At 36.4% G+C, this 20328-nt stretch overlaps 2 protein-coding genes across 2 annotated transcripts; one reads left to right on the forward strand and one right to left on the reverse strand.

Moving 5' to 3' along the window:
• Window positions 1-5126: 5126 nt before the first annotated feature.
• LOC137946653 (B3 domain-containing protein At1g32030-like) lies at window positions 5127-5779 on the forward strand. The gene is made up of 2 exons (XM_068792980.1): window positions 5127-5662; window positions 5758-5779. Exons 1-2 carry the CDS (start codon window positions 5127-5129, stop codon window positions 5777-5779), a joined length of 558 nt encoding a protein of 185 aa, XP_068649081.1.
• A 9250-nt stretch (window positions 5780-15029) lies between these two features.
• LOC137945221 (pirin-like protein) lies at window positions 15030-15879 on the reverse strand. Its single transcript, XM_068790996.1, has 4 exons — window positions 15733-15879; window positions 15591-15640; window positions 15466-15504; window positions 15030-15366 (listed from the first exon to the last, which is right to left on the reverse strand). Exons 1-4 carry the CDS (start codon window positions 15849-15851, stop codon window positions 15326-15328), a joined length of 249 nt encoding a protein of 82 aa, XP_068647097.1. The 5' UTR covers window positions 15852-15879; the 3' UTR covers window positions 15030-15325.
• Window positions 15880-20328: the final 4449 nt, after the last annotated feature.

Genomic DNA, 20328 nt, shown 5'->3' on the forward strand with positions numbered 1-20328 from the left:
TTTGCTCAACCAAGAGATCGGGCATTTTGTTTTCATCATCGAAGGTCCAAATGTCATATGATCAAGGAGTTTGTTGTCTTCTTCCAGCCATTTATAATCTAAATCCGAGATGGTCCTCAAGGAAATTTTTTTTATCAGTAAACCATTACCCGTCGTAGTAACTAGGCATACACAGAAACACAACCAACAAATAACAAAATACCATGTGGTGGATATTTATAACACCAAAATCTCCTCACCACATGACAAGAGCATTCCATAACACTTCAAACATATTCAAAAATATTCTAAAACATTTCAAAATTAATCGAACTAATTTCATTGCATATGACTAGAAAAATGCAAAAACAAACTCATCAAGTCCAAATTCACCGAATACCCCTTGTAGAGCCCCTTGTACAGTCACTACAAACCGTACACCATCATTGATGGGGGTCGGGTTTCTTTGGCTAATGGACGCCCCTGTAGGCGACTAAGCCTTGTTTAAACTGGACTAAACTCCCTAATCCTAAACCCTAACCGAGAACCCTAACAAATTAAAATAAGCCCCAAAAGTCCCAAACCCTAAAACCCTAAACCCTAGACCTTAAAACCCCTAAAAAACCCAAACCATAAACCCTAGACCTTAAAACCCCTAAAAGTCCCAAACCCTAAACCCTAGACCTTAAACCACCTAAAAGCCCCAAACCATAAACCCTAGTCCCCTAAAAGCCCCAAATACTAAACACTAAGCACTTAAAACACTATCACCCCAAAAACTGAGAACCCTTATTTTTTTTAAAAAAAAAAACATAAACACTAATTCCAGACCTAAAGACTAAAACCCTAGACCTTAAAACCCTAAAAGTCCCAAACCCCAACTCTAATCCCGAAACTAAACCCTATCAAGACGAATATGAACCTTAAATCCCACAATTAGGCCACAATCAAGATAAATTATGTACAAAAATTAAAATTAAAACAAATACGACACTAAATTAGTTGAAAAAAAAAATTAGGGTTTCGGCTTACCTTCTGAAATTTGGGGGAAACCACCACCGAATGGGGAAATCTATACCCAATCGAAGAAATCGACGCCTAAATGTAAAAAATCAAAGAAAATCGAAGGAAATCGGGAGAGGAGGAAAGAGAAGAGCGAGAACGAGAAGGGAGAGGAAGGCTGAGAGTGAGGCCGAGAGGGAAAAGAGAGAGGGAGGAGGACGAGTGAGGCTGAGAGAGAAAAGAAGAGGAGATGCGTAGAAGAGAAGAAGAAGATGGGGCCAAAAAAATCGAGAGACGAGAGAGGGAGGAGGACGAGTGAGGCTGAGAGAGAAACGAAGAGGAGATGCGTAGAAGAGAAGAAGAAGATGGGGCCAAAAAAATCGAGAGACGAGAGAGGGAGGAGGACGAGTGAGGCTGAGAGAGAAACGAAGAGGAGATGCGTAGAAGAGAAGAAGAAGATGGGGCCAAAAAAATCGAGCGATGACGAAAGAAAATTGACAGCGAAAACATGAGATGACGAGAGAAAGCAGAGGGAACGAAGACGAGAGGAAGAGGATGGGGCGAGAAAAATCATCGGGAGATGAAGGCCGAGGGAGAGGGAGAGGAGAATAGCGAATGACGATAAAGTTTTCCTTTCGGGGGGGGGGGAAGAAGTGGGACATGTCACCCATGCAAATCCAAGCAAGGGTGAAGTCCATCTCATCCCCACAAAGAGGGAAGTCCCCATGCATGGCTATAGATAAATTCATCCATGCAATTCTCGTATGCAAGTCCCAATATAACCTTCCAAAGCTAGTCAAGGATCTCCTACAAATCATGATCAATCTACCCATATCAATCAAGGAGATAAGTTATTTCAATTCACTCCAATCAATTACATGAAGGAATTCAAGATTCAAAATTAATGGGAGAAAAAATGAATGATTAAGCATTGATTTATATAATTTTGTCAACACGTCTAGATGACACCTAGTTGAGGATGTCCTTGAGATGCAAAACGTATATAAACCCTTGTGATTCTTCTACATTTATATAAACAGAACTCGTTCTTCCAAAGAGAGATGAATCACATATGAGGGAGCAATCAAAGTCACTATGAATCAAAGACATGTAACAATTGCAGGATAAGAGTTTGAACAGTAACAATAATGAAATTTCTCTTCACTTCTTCCCAGTTATTTTATTATGAACTGTAGCTTAATTGATCCAGACAGCATAAAAAACAGGAGATGGACAAAGCAATGGCACGCCAAGAACGAAGAAGAGAGATCAAATTATCAATGTTTCGAGTGTTTGGTAGCAAAACGGTGCAAGGCCTGAGCAATGTTGACGAGCTGATGGAGATTGCTGTTCTCATAAGCTAACAGAGACCCATTTCCATTCTCAAACGCCTTCTCGCACTGTGCTGCCCCATCGAGTACCACCCCCAACTTGGCTCCGTCGTACTTTTTCGCGGCCAAGGCCTGAGGGCTTTCCTACAAAGAGAAAACGGCAGAGGTGTAGGCGTCGAGGCAGGTATTCAACTGGTCCTTGGTCAAGTCTTCGCAAGCTACAGAGTTCATCTTCTTGATGAGACCACTTGTTCTTGAAGCATTCTGCAGAGCCAACCCTTTTTTGTGCATGTTTGGGTGTTTTTAACTCTATCAAGACTTTTTATTGGTACCCTTGGGTTTTTTATTGTCATCTTGTGAATGACGGACATTACCCACTTTAGTGATTATTATTACTATATTTGTTTGAAATCATTTGAGGTTGGTGTCAACTTATGTTTTATCACCCATGTCTACCCTTTGAGAGTCTTAACCCGATTTTGTACTTATCCTTGGGACACCATGATGGAGGAAATTTTTACTATATTATGTTATTTGTTTCAAGCTGGGATCACTACCATTGCCTCCCAACTTGAAGGGGAGTGTTGGAAGATATCAATATGTTAGAGTGTCATTGATGTAATTAGTTTACGTTTTTGTCTCCTCTTTACTCTTACTAAGGTGAAGGGTATAATTATAATATTAATATTTTGTCATTTATAAATAAAGCTTAAAGGGGAGGGTTTGGAATAAGTCCATTACCTTATTCTTCCTCCTCTTTTCTCCAAATTTGTCACTTCTTCTTCTTCTCACCCCTTAATCCTCGTCTACTTTGATTATACATCATGAAATCCTAAGTTTCAATATCTATCTGGTTGATTTATGTTTTTTTACAACTTGGTGAGAATTTGGACCAATGGCCAAATAAATCTCATCCTCATTCCTTGACACGCTCCTGGGTGCCTTACTAGTGCATGCAAAAAAAGGATTTCTCCATTCCATAAGTTAAAGAAGATGTTTCATCACATCTCGCAGGATGGTAATCCTCTTGGGTAGAACCAGTAGGTTCAACATTCATAGCCAAATGACAATGGTCCAAACGAGGCTGCACATGAGTGTTTGGCTCCAGCCTAATGCTTTGCATAAGAAAAAAAAAAGGAAAAAAATTCAAGAGTAGTAAAAAATAATACACAACACACAGGTGAACTTACTAAACTTTCACTCATGTTGTAAATTCAGACATAGTTCTAATATCACTTGATTTACGGTCTCCATCATCTTTATTGGTTATCTATTAATCATGGATATGCCTGTTATTTATTTAAAATTTGAAGACATTTTCTCATGCAATAATATATTTTGTAAGAAACTCTGAACATACAAATAAACACCAAGAGGCCTTTTCCACATAAGAGCAAAGAAACTAAATGATTTTGTTGGGAATCGAACCTAGATTCTCAAGTTAAAGTGGTGCCTTGTCCATTAGGCCACAAAGTCTTCAACGACTCTTAACTCTTCTATTACAAAATTCATGGACCGTCCAATAGATAAACAAAACGCAGGAGGAAGGATTGGGTTCAAATGGTATTGCATTTTAAGACATATAGATATTGTACCTTGGAGGTGATTTGTCATTGCAACAATTTCTAAATATTCAACCACGCAATATGATTTTGGGTCCATAAAGAATGCCACCTACAAATTTTATTTCAAGTCAAGGTTGGAAATCTCAACCACGTCTACGATTATGCTTTAGAAATCATGTTTTTTTTTATTTGATGTTTAACTAACCCTACCTTAAGCTAGAATTTCTAATAAAGCATGTGCCTTCTCACAATCTCACTGGCACATGCAGTTTTAAAATAATTACTTATCAAATTTTATATTTTTTCCTATATTAAAGTGAAGGTAATGAAATGAAATGTGTAGGATTTTTTAAAACAAGAAATTATTATTTTTAAAAAATTAATTACAAAATAACCTAAATTAATATTTTTAAAAGGCAAACTAACGTGGATGGATTACGTGGCATTTACTGACATTGCAGATGACATGGCTTACCAATGACGTGATGGGTGACATGGAGTAAGGCACTATGGGTGATGATGTGGTGTGATGATACGGCACCACGCAAGCGATCTTACATGTCACCTTGTACACATGTGTAGTTGATCGGTCAAATTTAGGTATTTGTGAAATTAAGTTGGTTATTTGTGTTATTATTTTTAAAAAATTAGATAGTGATTTTGAGAATGTGATGGAAAGATTTTGAGATTTTGTAATTGAATAACAAACCTTTAACCTCTTTTTAATTACTGACTGTTTACCTTAATATGATTATATTGATTAAAATAATTAATAACATTTATTAATTAATGTTCATTAATTATTTAAGTTACAATTTTACAATTAGATTTATACTTTAAAAAGTTACAAAATATTTTTCTCGGTTCCGAAGAAACCAGGAGAAAAGTATGTAACTTTGTCTGAAACTGACGAATTCCACACTTTCCAACTGTATTTTCTCGGTTCTGAAGAAACCAGGATCAGTCCTAACTACTGAATCCAAATAGATTACTAACAGCAAACTAAATCAAAATAAGCATTTATGATTACTAACAGCAAACTAAATCAAAATAGATTCAGCATTTATGATTACTAACTGGCATCGGTAGGATACGAGTGACGGTTGCCAATTTAGGCAACTGTCTTTCCTGATTGGATTTGAATCAGAATCAGGATGCAACTAGAAGTAATTTGCCACGTTGTAAACCTATAAAATCCGCCCCATTCTCTTCGGTTTTACCTTCTTCCATAGACTGCAGTGAGACTGAGATGGCAGAGAGTGGGAAAAGAAAGCGTTGCCGCAAGGTCGTTACAGACGAAGAAGCTGACTTGCTGGCGTTTCTTGAGAAGAAGAGGCTGAAGCTAGAAGAGGAAGAGCGGCAGCCGAAGAGGAAAGCCGAACCGGAGTTGCTGGAATCACTTGCTAAGCTGTACAGCGATTTCACCGAGCCCGTATGGCTGGGCCAGAAGAGGATCACCAAGACGGACATACATCGCCATCATCAGAGGTTCTTCATCCCTCGCTCCGTTGTCCAAAAGCTGAAGCCTCACCTGAAGTGTTGGGAGAGAGGTGAGATCGAACCCCACGATGGTTCGGGCATTTACGTCTCCGTGATGGATCCCTTAGGTTGGCGAAGGGAGCTGAAGTTGAAGCGGTGGCCGAGTCTGCAGCAATGGACTCTCCTTCATGGCTGGCAGGTGCTCGTTGACGTCAACGAGCTACGGGAAGGAGACCATATTGTCATCTGGGCGTACCGTCATGGCCCCAACAACCAGCTCGGCCTCATCCTTCAACGAATGCCTCTGTAACTTTTCAACGAGAAGGACGACGAGATTCAAGAAGCCAGTGCGTGCATAATTTTCTTTCTGAGTCACTGTAATTTCTGTTGTTCGATGTAAGTACCAAATTATACGAGTTCTGAATCATAGAAAATTCATTATTTCTATTACTGGTTGTAATTCTTTCTAAAGGGGAAAAAAGACAGCGGATGTATCAATCCCAAAAGGAATTTTCTGGAAATTCCGAATTTCCTTTCTTTAGGATACAGAAAAACAGTATTCATCGAAAATAAATAAACCTTTACAAAAATAGTTACTGCTCCGCAATCGGACATGTTTTCATCAGCCCCCAAATTTCAATGTTCTTGTTCTTGTGGGATATGATCTCTGCTTGAACTTTTCTTGCAGTATCAGTGGCTCATCCAACAAGAATAAGCACGGATGTGCCAGCAAACCCACGAAATGCAGTGGTTTGCCAGAAAGGCCGAACCCAGAACCGATATCCGACTGAGAACTTGCATTCCAAACTTTGTTGCAACGTCAACAAAGTACAGAGCAAAAATTAGTTCTTAAAGAAAGTGGTTTCGATGAAGAGAGCTGTGCTCTTGCCTGGTGGAACAAGTGGAATTGAAGCACCCTGCCGCTTCAACTGCTCACTCACATCATTTTTTCAGAACTGAAATTCAGACGCTGATTATACAAAGTGTGGTTTGAGAATCCTTTTTTTTTGTTGGTGTAAATAAACAGGATTTCAACATTATATTGCTTCATTCATGATCGTACACTATGTCAAGAACTTATTTTGATAATACTATGGAATGTAAGGGCCACATCTACATCATACAGACATTTGGAAATATGTTCTTGAAGCCTGCATTAGATCATGGTTCTGTTGCCTTTTCCTTCATTTTTATAAACCTCCATTACTGGACCCTCCATAATTTACAGTCTACTCATTTGGTTCCTAAAAATTGGAAGGAAACAACTAGGATGAATGGACAGATAAATAAAAGGATTTCAACATTTTATGGCTTCATTCAAAATGGTACACCATACCCAGAACTTATTTGATAACATATAGAATGCAAGAATGTCATATAGACATTTGGAAATATGTTCTTAGAGCCTGATTGGAGCATGGTTCTGCTCCTCTTTCGTTCATTGTTATAAACCTCCATTACAGGACCCTAATTTTACAGTACTCATTTGGTTCCTAAAAATTGGAAGGAAGCAACTAGGATGAAAGGAAGAGATACATACCCAGGGTGCCCATGCTAAGCCATAAAATACCCCCTGCAGGCAAAACATATGTAAGAAAACTCCTTCTCCAAAAGGTAAAGCCTTAGAATATAACGTATTGACTCAGCCTAATGTAATCAAGTTTTTGGTCAGGTACCAATACTTACATAAGCAATGGAGGCAATCAAGGCAATACAGAGTACCAGCCTCTCACCCAACAATGGATTGATAATTGGAAGGACCAAAATCTGAATCATTAAATTCGAAAATTAGGACTACAAATTAACTCACCATATTTCTTTAAAGAAATATAAATAACAGAAGAGATAAAGAAAATCCAATACTATAACGCTCATAACAGATTTTGAGAAAGCAGAGGCTTCATAGTTTAAAGATATGGTGACAGGACAAAATTTATGTTAGGGACCTCTAAATGGCATGGAAACCCTGCTTTGAGAACTTATGTTTTGCTCACCAATCATGTTATGAATATTTACTTCTCTGGTATTACGAGTATTTACTTCTCTGGTCTTACTGCCCCTACAAACATTCTAGTGTGAGGCCACGTGACATTCTGGGTGTAAGACTGCATACAACCATTTCAGAAAGTAATATTCCTCGTATTTTTATGATTTACATGTTAGGCATGTATCATGGTCTTCTTATTTAACTGGAATTGACTGCAATATAACCAAATAATTCTAGTTAACACTCCTCATCAAATACCTGCTTATGAAGGTAAAAAGAGTTGTTCACCTATTGAAGATAGGCGTTTGCTTGAAATTGCAATTCGGTGCAAACAGGGGATTCGTCTCCGAAGGCCACAGATGTGTTTCTGAAGTATCCTATAAGATCAATCCAATGTCAACAACTTAAATATAATTTACTCATATGTACTGCAAAGCTTTGATTATCCCTTGCCCTGAGAGTCTCGCCCTCCTTTTGAAGCCTTTGCTACTTGTTGTCTTGCCAACTCCAGTGAGAGCCTCTCCTCAGTGAATTCCTGTACTCGACAATAAGCAACTTGGCTCAGAAATGCCGAACATGAGAGCTGAGGTTTAAAGGCAAAAAATATAGATGCATATGCCAAAGCTCAAAGGGGTCTCAAATGTCATAGAATAACAGTATTCCTCTCAGTTTATTTAATTTCACATGCTTCATTTATAAGGGAGAGTATTTGTGTCAGTTGCTCTCCAACACTTAAGTTGCATGTAAGATAGAGCAATCAACTAACCATATTCTTTTATCCTATCCACTTGTACCAGTACCTCCCTTGCTTCTCTTCTTATTCAAACTCTTATTTTCTGGTTTCTATTTCTTCTTTGGTTCTCTCCTTTTTATTTCACACAAGTGAAGTGATATTGGACAGTCAGCTCCAAGTTAAATAAGAGTAGAATAAAAATCGAAGGGCTCTTCACATAACACAACTTTGTGAGGAACTTTCCCTTCCAACCAACTTATGACCACAAAAATGGAAGTGGCCTTGTTTAATAAAATAACATAAACAACAAAAAATAGTGGCCTTGAGGAGATTTCCCTAAAGAAATTGATTCCTTGAAGGACGACTAAAAGCTCAACTTCATTTTTGAGAATTCCAAGAGAGCCAAACAAGTATCTCCACAACTCCCCCCCTCATGTTGCCTTGGAGCCATCAAATTGTAATTTAAAGCAGACAAATGAAGGAGGTAAATCAGGGACTGAGGCTTGGATTTCTAGAGCTAAAAGATATCCTCAATGCCTGAAACGGCTTAGTATAGGTATTTGTAAATGCAAAGGCTCCCCCAAGTTCATTTGTTGGCTTCACCATGCTCCAAGTTCATTGTTTTGGCTTGACCAGAAAAGGACTAATGGATCTGTCTTTTCCATAATGATCCACTTGAGATTTTATTGACTTAAATATATTCTTTATTTTCTCCATAAACTCTATAATACTGTAATAGAAATAATCTTCCAAAATCCTTCTCCCATAACTTGAGAAGGGCATGCTCAAACACTGCTTCTTTAATGCCACATGAATACCAGATATGGACGGTTCAATTCCTGATGTGTTCATAGTTGCTCCCAAAGAATTAAAGCTAAAGAGCAATTATGAGACTTATTGGTGCACCATTCAATTGTGGAGGATAAGGGTCAATGTTCAGACTACATCATCTGCAAACACTTGCACAAAGGAATTGCTTCTTGAATGCAAGGAGTTAGTTCATCCTGAAAAGTGCTCAAATACATAGATTTGTTTTTCTATTATTTTTTCAATAGCATGCTCATGTACATGGTCTCGAAGCTAATCCCTGACAAATCCCTCCTTAATGAAACTTGAGACTGACAGTTGATACTAGCTCGACTCGTGACACAAACACTAACTGATGGTGATTCTAGACTTCCACCAAAAATAGCATAAAAAAAGAATATTCCCTTTGATTTCAAGTGAAAAGCAATAAATATGACTATAAAGCATCAAAACTCAAAAGCAACAACAACAACGCCAATCTGTAAATTTTGAATGATCTCATCTGAGATTGAGTGATCAAACACGATTGAATAACATGGTAAAACACTTACCTTGTAAACACACTCGGAAAGGACCATGGAGCAAATTATATCCTGCAAGTCAGAAACAGAGTTAGCCTTAACAGCGTAGCAGAGATCCTGAAGTTGTTTCTTCCATCTCTCGTACTTTTCTTGAAGTTTCTTCCTATGTTCCCTGTCGCTCTGCCATGGCCATTTTAACTGAGGCAGAATTTTACACCCTGATCACGGAACCACGATTCTACTTTATTATGTAGGAACTTCATCTTTATGGAAAAGCTTCGCCCGAAAAATGCAAGACAAAACCAGCCTCAGAAAGGAATTGAACGACATCGAGAAGAAGAGAATTCCATCAGTTGGAAATCGGTATATGCCGCCAGAAAAATTCAGTTCCTTCAGGGAGGAGGTCTTTCTTATTTGTGAAAACCAATAACTGAAAACTGAAAAACAGGTAGGGGTGGCATCGAACAGTAGCTGTTCGTGCTCATTTAAGTAACTGAACCGAACTCGTGTGAGCCAAGGTTCTGTTCGTGAGCTCACGAGCCCACTCGATTACTAAATAAAACCGTTTCGACTTTCTCCTTCCGTGACTCGACAAGGACAAGAGGGGGAGCTTCGTTTTGACTTTCATTTTGATTTTGAAGTTTTCGAAATCAAAACGAAAAAGTTTCATAAACTTTCTTCTAAAACTTTCGACAGCAAAATCGGTGACACAAGCTACCGAGATTGATGTCGATTTTCTTCCTCACAAACCTCATTCTACCCTATCCCTCACCATCTTCATCTCTCAACTAACTATAACCGATTTCTGGTGTTGCTGACGGAAGAAATTTGACCTAAAAGATCAATTTGTCCAGTTTTTTATTATGATTTTGAGCTCCTCAAGGTTCGACTTTGAGTTTTTTTTTGTTTGTTATTTTCTTGTATCTTCTGTTTTTGTTTCCAATGCTTGTTAAAAATCGGTAAGTGACGGCCTGTGTTATCTCTTCTGTGGTTATTTCCTGTCATGTTACTAATGAGTTCTTGTTTAACTTTTTATGATAATTTTGTCAGAGACGGATGAAATCAAATGCTTGTTTTATCAGTTTCAGATGTTATCAAATGCTTAAACATGTTGAACTGGCAAGATCCTGCTTGGTATGTGTTGTATATAGTGGAAGGCCAGAGGACCCAGTTGGGTTACGATCCTGAGTGATATTTTGATTAAATTTTCTCTCTTGATGTGTGCTTTCAACTTTCAAATGCCACTAATTGTTTCATAATGAGAATAAGTATTAAAAATTACAGCAGAAAATAAATACTTTTAGAGAGGTGAGCATACCTGAGAGCAGAACAATGGGTGGAGAAAAAGGGTATAAGTGGAGACGATCCTCTTCTTAGTGTTCGAACTCTTAGGGGGGGTTAGTCAACTTGCAGTCCGAGATGATCTTCAACCGCATGACGCCCTTCAACACTTGAAGACGTTAGTGGAGCGCAGATGACATTTCATCTGGATGTAGGGGAAGAAGAGGTCCTTCATCTCCACGGTTTAAAACCATTTCACTTCCTAAATTCTGATCACAGTATGTCTTCTATGATTTCCCCAGTGCGGCCGAGTTCATTGTTTTTAAGCTCAAAGATATGTGAAAGATTAGTCAAGAAGATATTTCACCTGTATTGGAGTTTGATGGGCTAGATGTTGACCAATCTGGAACTTTAACAGCATCTGATTTACTTCTGGCACAATCCGCTCTACCAGGAAGCTAAGTTCTAGTTTATTTACCTGTGTTTTCATTGACCAACTTCTTACAGATGAAAAGCACTCTCCAATCTCTATTGATATCCTTGTACATTTGCCATTTAGCCAGAGTTTGATTGTTCGAGTCACACCAATTCAAACTGAGTCTCTCTCAAGTCATGCTCAAGACCGGTTCCCCACCTCCACAACAGCGCCGACCTCTTCAAAAACCAAGTTAACTTACCCAGTGAATGAGTTGTAGAACCATAGTTGAGACAATTTCGGAAATTTTGGTTGGTGTGATGTTCCACAATATATTTTTCCTTATCCTTAAAGCTTTTATATGTACGTTTATGAAGGCAATAACAATTTCTATTTTTCTTGAATTGCTACTAAATCCAAGACTGGAGCTGCCTAAAAAGCCAGAGGCAGAATTCTTTACTTTTGAACCTTGAACATGTATCAATAGGGGGAAAGAAGGTATGGAGAGAGAGAGAGAGAGAGAGAGAGAGAGAGATAAATCTATGAAAGATGTAACTCATATGTAAGCTTCATCTTGAATTTTGGACGGATTGTACACATCTGACAGAAAAGAAATGGACGATACAGATAAGGCTTCAATCTCAAATTTCAATCTTCTTTGGAGCATGTATTCTAGTTCCACTCTGTCACAAAACCAAAAATTAAAAGCATGAAAAGCTATTTTCAAAAAAGAAGAGGACATGCTGGTAAAGAAATGGAAAATCGAAATTTTATTTGTCACATTTCAATTTTATTACTATATTAAACTTCATATTTAAGTCTTTGGTAAATAAAATATAATTAAAGTATGAATTTGATTAATTAATTACTTTTAATTTTGTGAAAATATATTATTAATTAATACCATGTAAAAAATTTATCTTATGTTATTAATATAATAATTTTTTATTCATTAATCATATTTATTTTTTATTTACTCTATTTTATTTGTGATTTAAAAGTAGTAATTAAAATACTTTTTTTAAATTTCGAAGACGAAGATAAAGATGAACTTGTCCACACTAACACCCTATTTCGAAGATTTAGAAGATGAACTTGTCCACACTAACACCCATTTCGAAGATGAAGATCATGTAGATGCATGAGATGAAGATCAAGATCAAGATCAAATTTTCGTTTTGTTGACTAGCCCCTCCTTAGGCAAGTGCGAAGAAGAAGATCTTGTAGATGACTCACATGATCTTCATGTTGGAGATGAACATGAACTTCAAAAATCCGTTTTGTTGACTAACCCCCCCTTAAAGAGTCTCATTTGAAAATTGATGTTAGCATGCTGAGAAATCATGGATTATTATGATAGGGCCTGAAAAATCTGAGTCATGGAGTACCGTAGAGGCAGTGAGCAGATTTCATAGGCACCTGTTGCTTGTTGGATGTTTGGCAAATACCTGATTGTTATTCCGATTGGCAAACACAATGTGTTGGCCTACTATATTTGTCAATATCTGGTTAAGGCTGCATTTTGTCAAGCTATAAAATCAACTTTTGACATTCCAAATGGGGTTTAGAACTTACTCTTCATATGCATTTATTTTATATAGTATTTGGGATTCCAATGATACTGTTGTAAAGATTTGGCCTCCAATTTTATATTTTATTTAATGAATTTTTTGCTTCATGTTTTTAGGTGATGGGTTCAAATTTAATTTGACACACAAAAGTTCTAGTTCTGGGTACAATTTTTGTTTGTTTGGCCTTGGAAGGGTCGTGTGCTCCTCCTCACTCAAGGTTATTTGCATACTTTTTTTTCCCCTCTAGTTGAATTTTGGATAGTTTATATACATTTTGAACTACCTTTTTTCTGGACCGAGAATATAACCTTTGAGTTTGGTGTTTGTGTTACATTTTTGCATGTTATTTGACAGATTATTTTTTGTTATGCTATAGAAACGTCATGCACAGGCGAGGTTCTCCATGTCTAGGTCATACCTTCTGTTTTGTAGGCCTATCTAGTGCTTAGCCTGTTTGAAAAATATCTAACTTAAGACTTCGTTCGGGCAAAATTTTATGCCTTTTGTCCTAGTTCATTATAAAGTATATAAAAGTTAAAGTAATTGTCAAACTATCAATTCAATCATAGCCATAAGTACATTGAGGAAAGGGCGAGGACTCTCTGAGCCTTTATCCCTACCCAGGCTCTACCAAGACCATATACTAGTGAGAAACCTGCACAATTAACAACATATTTTAATAAGGGGAAAATGTGCATAAAAGTCACATTTTGTTTATAAGTCATGTTTTTAAATAAGTCACATTGGCATAATAAGTTTAGACGAGTATTTTTTTTATCAGACAATAATAAAATTTATTCTTTTGTTTTTGTCATAGGTGGATATTTTGCTCATGCAAACGGGGACTTAGCATATTGTTTTCTAGCATTAAAAGAAAAAGTTGGAGTTTATAAATGTATATTAGATTTATAGTTTTTGTTTGGGTGATAGTAAATTTGATATTGATATTTTATTTAAATCTTTGTGTTCAATCGAATAAAGTTTATGCATACTATTATGCAGTGTTTATGAATAATTTTATGAAGTTTATAGATAATTTAATGTAGGTTTATGTACAAAGGGCATGCCCTATTTTAAGTAAAAGTTATGCATGATTTTATGTACAATGCACTTGATATATATTTTATGCAAAGTTTTAAATGAAGGTTGGAGTTCGAACGCTGCTCAAGCTCAAGCTTGAATTCGATTAAATTTATTGGGTTCGAGGTCGATTCCAATTTTAGACTCAAGGCTGGGCTTGACTCGAGTTTGAGGTCGAAGTATTTAAATCAAGTCCAACTCGAACGTATGCAGGTTCAAACTCGACTTGTCTTGATGCCACCCCTACCACTGCTTTTTTTTAAGTTCAACCCCATCAAACAAATGAAAATGGTAGTTTATTGGAAAAAAAATGAAACTATCATAGAAATTCAAATAAATAACAAAAATAGTACTCAAGTGGATACGGTAGTCTCCCTTGCGTACACGATATTTCTTTTGTAGGAGCAAAAAAAAAAAAAAAATGAGTTCACATAGTTTAGGAAGAAAGATTTCCAAAAAAAGGGACGACATTATGGTAAAACTTTTAATTATTTTTATGTATATTTTCATGTAATTTCTCTTATATCAAGTAGACGAATCAATGAAACATAAACTATTGATGCACAACTTCCACATGTGGTGTTTAAGTGGGTGAATTGGAAGTTATTCACTATAGGGTCCATATTGTCAACATAGTTCCATTTGGATTGCTCCACCTTATTTTCCATAAGCTGCTTCAAATGAGTTCACCAATTAATCGGTTATTTCAGCCCATCGGCATCAACAAACCCTCTAGGAACCGATATTTGTTTTATATTTGTTTTATGCTAACTTTTTTCCAAGTAGGGATATCTAGGTAATTTTGGTCAACCCTAGAGTATCTATATTTTAACTTGAAATCAAATAGCATTTAATCAATTAAGCTATAGTTGAAAGGTACATACAAAATTTAATCATCAAAATTAGAACCTCAATCAATGGTTCAAATTGTCGACATTGATCAATAATCAAGATTGAAGGAAACCTAATTGCCAGTTGATCGATGGTCAAAGTTAAAACACTTGACAATAAAAGCATAAAGCTTTTGTCAAAAAGTTAGTCAATTATCAAAATTAAAACTTTTGTTAAAATTTAGATCAGTTATTAAGATCATAGGTTATAATCAGTGATTAAGATGAAGTAGAGTGTAACATATCAAAAGTGACCCACATGTCTCGGATGACATTATGGTAAATAGGAGAACTATTTAATAAAACGTAATATAACTTTGTAATTATACAAGTTGGCGTATGTTCCTCTCTCCCACAAGTTAGGATTTATCCTTAAAAATTTTGATTAGAAATCAACGTCTAAAACAGTAAAGGTTACAAGACCAAGAATTTTCTAACTCCGATTAATGGCGACATTTGCCCGAGGGGACGTGGTCACGCGAGGGTCCGAGTGCTCGACCCTAAAAAAGATTGGCAGACCCGAGGGTTTTACAACACATTACATTACCCTCAAAATACACCCCGCGCTTTCTTTCTGTCTCTTCTTCTCTAAGCAAAGCTCGGCCAGACGCAGCCGTTCTCGTCCCTATCTTGAAACAGCGATCAAGGAGTGGCGCCTACGGATTAAATCAGGTAAGTTCAATTTCAAAAAGCTCCATCCAGCATGTACGTAACAGTTTCAAAACCTGAAAACAGAGCAGACGTACACAACCTGGTAAGAGTTAACGGAAAACAAAGAAGCCGAGAAGAATTACGATAACAAAGCCACGAAATGGTTGCCTGACCTCTGTGTGGATGATCGGGAAAACCAGCAGGCGGTGACACTGCAATGTCATCGAAACAAGAACAAACGTTACAAACCACGTTCAGCACTGAACCTTAAAACAAAAAGAACACAGGCCGCACGCACCTGAGAACTCATCCAATAAAAGAAAAGGGTCCAAAGATCGCAATTCCATCCTGCAAACAGAAAACCAAAAGACCCATTAGAAATCAACGATCAACTATCAAAAACGAACAAAAGAATAAAACCAAAACACGAAAAGACCCACCTTCCAATGCTCCTCCTAACCACCACTCCTTCCCCTTCACGTTGCGGCTTCGCCAAGACCCTTTTCACCACCGATCTTGGCGTGTCGAAAGAGGAGCTTTCGTCTGAAGATCTCGACATGGTTGTTGCGTATAACCGAGAGGCGGTTACTGTTCTGCTTCCGATAGGGGAGAAATGGAGTAGGAGGCGAAGATTTATAGGCGTAAATCGTCGTGTCAGTTTGCAGTTTTCCCTGTTGCTACTTTTTGCCTATCAAGTAACGTTTCTTCAAATTTTCGACAAAAAAAAAGACTCCCAAATTAATTTTTTTTCCATCCATGTAGGAGAGAGAATGTGAAGGAAAAGGTTCTGTTAATGGAAAGAAAGTTAAAATCCAGGAAGCAGGTTTGGATCGTCCCACAGGTAACCGGAGACATGTGCTGATCATGATGATGATGATGTCAATCTCTTGTAATCATGACGTCCCTGCACTCTTCAACTACTAAATCATCCCAATTTCTTTTTTCCTTTACTTGCAGTGGTAATACTTAATAGCAGTTTCTGAACACTGAGAATCAAATCAATCCATCAATCCCTCTATAATGGGTTACTGATCTTGTTTCAATTCTGGAATTTTTAGTAATTATAAAGTAATAATAATAATAATAATAATTATAGACTACCGAACATGGATCCATTGTTCATAAAATCATAGTTATTGAAAATATTTACTAAAAACTAAATAAAATTTTAATAAAATTAATAATTGAAAGTTTTCGAGGATATATCTCTTCCAAACTTCTTGGGGATGGAAAAACTGGTTCCGCAGAATTTTAGTAAACTTTGTTGTCTTGGTGGGTAGCAGTTTAGTAGCCATTAGGAAGCAGAAGAACCCGAAAAAGAGTAAAAGGAAAGAGAAAAGAGGGTAGATGTTTCTTGATGTTTGTGATTTAAAATATTCTGTTCCAACTGTTCATAAATCAGAACTGGTGACTCAGATCATACATAAGCATTACGTTTTGGCTGATTGATCAATAAAACAAGTCTGATCCGTAAGTCCCACAAAACATCTTAGCAATCTCATCTTGTCATGTCATTCAGTCAGTCTTTGCTAATCGTGATAATAACATTGGAACCTAAGATTAAGATGAGAGACAGACAGAGAGAGACAGAGAAAGACAGTTTTCCCATGTTCAGTCATTTGGGTCAGAAATAGCTGCTCTAGTTTATTTATATATATATATATAATTATATATCTTTGGAATTTTATTTGAGTCTAGTTTCCAACTCGAAAAGAATCGTTGAAATCAGATTTTTATAGAAAGAGAAATCACCATTTGAAGCAGCAAAGGTCAAGCAGAAGAAAAGATTCATGCGACAGTAAAATGCTTCAATTTTTTAGTTATTTTATGCCATCAAGAACGACTCTTTATATGGAGAATTATATATCTAAAGAAATATCTATTAGGCTATTTTCTTACCTATTCAACCAATTCTAAATCTAAGTGTTTTATATGGATACATTGATCTCGGAAGAGTCAATAGTCATGCTGGCTAAAGAAGAAAGAGTACTTAGTTCGGCCAGATTACAGAGACTGAAATCTATCAGATTATTTATCTCAAAAGAAATATATTTTTTGAAGAGGAGTTATTCTTAGATGAATGGTATTTAAGTCTAGTTTTATAAGGAGAATTTTTTATGTCAATCTGATCTATATTTAAGAAGATATTCACATTGGAAGAATCAAAGGTCATGCTGGTATCCAGTTGCATGCGAAGATCCGAATTTAAGCCAAATTTGTTGCTTCATTTTTTTAGTTTTTGTTAATGATCAACAATATCAGGAAAGTATCTCATGATCTACCCTTAGAAAGTTTTTATTTGTTAACTAACAATATCAGGACAGAGTCTTTAGGTGATCATCTTATTTTCTGTAACTTTCCTTGATGTATTTGTCAAAGAGAAAAAGTGTTCATATTATGAATTATGGCAAGTTCCAAAAAAAGTAGTTATTTAATGCTGAAAATTACAAAAGTATCTATGTAAGGAGATTTTGATCTAGGTTCAGATTCAAAACGCTTGTTTCTTCTCTAGTTATGAGAAACCCTTGCAACATATTAACATCACATTGGAGAAACACTCGGTGTACTTATCCCCTTATGAAGTGAGCAACCTCGCTTAACCTATCAAATCCTTTCAAGCTATAAATGGTCTAGCCTCAAGCTTTGCCTTCAATTTTTTATCTTGCCTTTTGGAATCGGCTTCATTCTATAATTACATCTCTAAGCATGAACTAGATTCAGAAATGGGACACTTATGGCATTGGCTGCTAATTAATTGGTTTAATATGGCTAGCTCTCGGTTAGGTGTCTAAATTAATCACCGATGCAGTAAGCGTGGAAGCAACATGCACTGTTGCTTTATTCACTCTTCTCTATTTTTTAGATGACCTTGCGGCTGCTTTCGGAACCAGCCACACTCAGTGCAGTTATTTTTTTTAGAAGATTAACAACACTTGGTTCAACTTATTGGTAGTTTATTACTTGATTCTAACTTATTATTCGGTGCACATCTTCCTTATTCAAGGATGGACTCACTATGGATTATTTCATGTGTCTTTATTACCCTTAAAAACTTTCATTATTTGGCATGTGCTATTTGGACATTGGCTCATTACTACAGGTGCTATTGTGTCTCATGGTTGAGACATTATTATTGAAGGACTACTCGGTTGCTTGCCTTAGGTTCATTATTTGCTGACTATTGTCAGCATTGGTTCATCTGATGAAGAATTTAAATTCCTTAGGAAAATAAAGCACATGATGACCCGACTTCTGCAACTTACCTTCCTCATTACCCATTTCCCTTTGGCAGTGTTTCTCCTACCATCTTTTATTTGACTCTTGTTTACCCCCTTTGGCCAACCCTTTTTGGTGCATGTTATGGTTGGTCCTTTATATATATATGGGTGTTTTTAACTCTATTAAGACTTTTTATTGGTACCCTAGGGTTTTTTATTGTCGTCTTGTGAATAACGGACATTACCCACTTTAGTGATTATTATCATTATTTGTTTGAAATCATTTGAGGTTGGTGTCAACTTATATTTTACCACCCATGTCTACCCTTTGAGAGTCTACACCCGATTTCGTACTTATCCTTGGGACACCATGATGGAAGAAATTTTTACTATATTATGTTATTTGTTTCAAGCTGGGATCACTACCATTGCCTCCCAACTTGAAGGGGAATGTTGGAAGATATCAATATATTAGAGTGTCATTGATGTAATTAGTTTACGTTTTTGTCTCTTCTTTACTCTTACTAAGGTGAAGGGTATAATTATAATATTAATATTTTGTCATTTGTAAATTGAGCTTAAAGGGGAGGGTTTGGAATAAGTCCATTACCTTATTCTTCCTCCTCTTTTCTCCAAATTTGTCACTTCTTCCTCTTCTCACCCCTTAATCCTCGTCTACTTTGATTATACATCATGAAATCCTAAGTTTCAATATCTCTCTGGTTGATTTATGTTTTTTACAACTTGGTGAGAATTTGGACCAATGGCCAAATAAATCTCATCCTCATTCCTTGACAAGCTCCTGGGTGCCTTACTAGTGCATGCAAAAAAAGGATTTCTCCATTCCATAAGTTAAAGAAGATGTTTCATCACATCTCGCAGGATGGTAATCCTCCTAGATAGAACCAGTAGGTTCAACATTCATAGCCAAATGACAATGGTCCAAATGAGGCTGCACATGAGTGTTTGGCTCCCGCCTAATGCTTTGCGTAAGAAAAAAAAATAGGAAAAAAATTCAAGAGTAGTAGAAAATAATACACAACACACAGGTGAACTTACTAAACTTTCACTCATGTTGTAAATTCAGACATAGTTCTAATATCACTTGATTTACAGTCTCCATCATCTTTATTGGTTATCTATTAATCATGGATATGCCTGTTATTTATTTAAAATTTGAAGACATTTTCTCATGCAATAATATATTTTGTAAGAAACTCTGAACATACAAATAAACACCAAGAGGCCTTTTCCACATAAGAGCAAAGAAACTAAATGATTTTGTTGGGAATCGAACCTAGATTCTCAAGTTAAAGTGGTGCCTTGTCCATTAGGCCACAAAGTCTTCAACGACTCTTAACTCTTCTATTACAAAATTCATGGACCGTCCAATAGATAAACAAAACGCAGGAGGAAGGATTGGGTTCAAATGGTATTGCATTTTAAGACATATAGATATTGTACCTTGGAGGTGATTTGTCATTGCAACAATTTCTAAATATTCAACCACGCAATATGATTTTGGGTCCATAAAGAATGCCACCTACAAATTTTATTTCAAGTCAAGGTTGGAAATCTCAACCACGTCTACGATTATGCTTTAGAAATCATGTTTTTTTTTATTTGATGTTTAACTAACCCTACCTTAAGCTAGAATTTCTAATAAAGCATGTGTCTTCTCACAATCTCACTGGCACATGCAGTTTTAAAATAATTACTTATCAAATTTTATATTTTTTCCTATATTAAAGTGAAGGTAATGAAATGAAATGTGTAGGATTTTTTAAAACAAGAAATTATTATTTTTAAAAAATTAAT

Source organism: Aristolochia californica, unplaced genomic scaffold (assembly GCF_029961685.1).
Source record: "Aristolochia californica isolate CCGP_79_NKW_82.1479 unplaced genomic scaffold, dmAriCali1.0.hap1 SCAF_12, whole genome shotgun sequence".
Taxonomy (NCBI): domain Eukaryota; kingdom Viridiplantae; phylum Streptophyta; class Magnoliopsida; order Piperales; family Aristolochiaceae; genus Aristolochia; species Aristolochia californica.

Bases quoted from the DNA above. Each gene is read 5' to 3' on its own strand.
- LOC137946653 (XM_068792980.1), top strand. From the start codon at position 5,127: ATGGCAGAGAGTGGGAAAAGAAAGCGTTGCCGCAAGGTCGTTACAGAC. The intron at 5,663-5,757 runs GTAACTTTTCAA...GTTCGATGTAAG, and splicing joins ATCCTTCAACGAATGCCTCT to TACCAAATTATACGAGTTCT.
- LOC137945221 (XM_068790996.1), bottom strand. From the start codon at position 15,851: ATGTCGAGATCTTCAGACGAAAGCTCCTCTTTCGACACGCCAAGATCG. The intron at 15,641-15,732 runs GTGGGTCTTTTC...TTCTGTTTGCAG, and splicing joins GTTAGGAGGAGCATTGGAAG to GATGGAATTGCGATCTTTGG. The intron at 15,505-15,590 runs GTGCGTGCGGCC...ATGACATTGCAG, and splicing joins TTTATTGGATGAGTTCTCAG to TGTCACCGCCTGCTGGTTTT.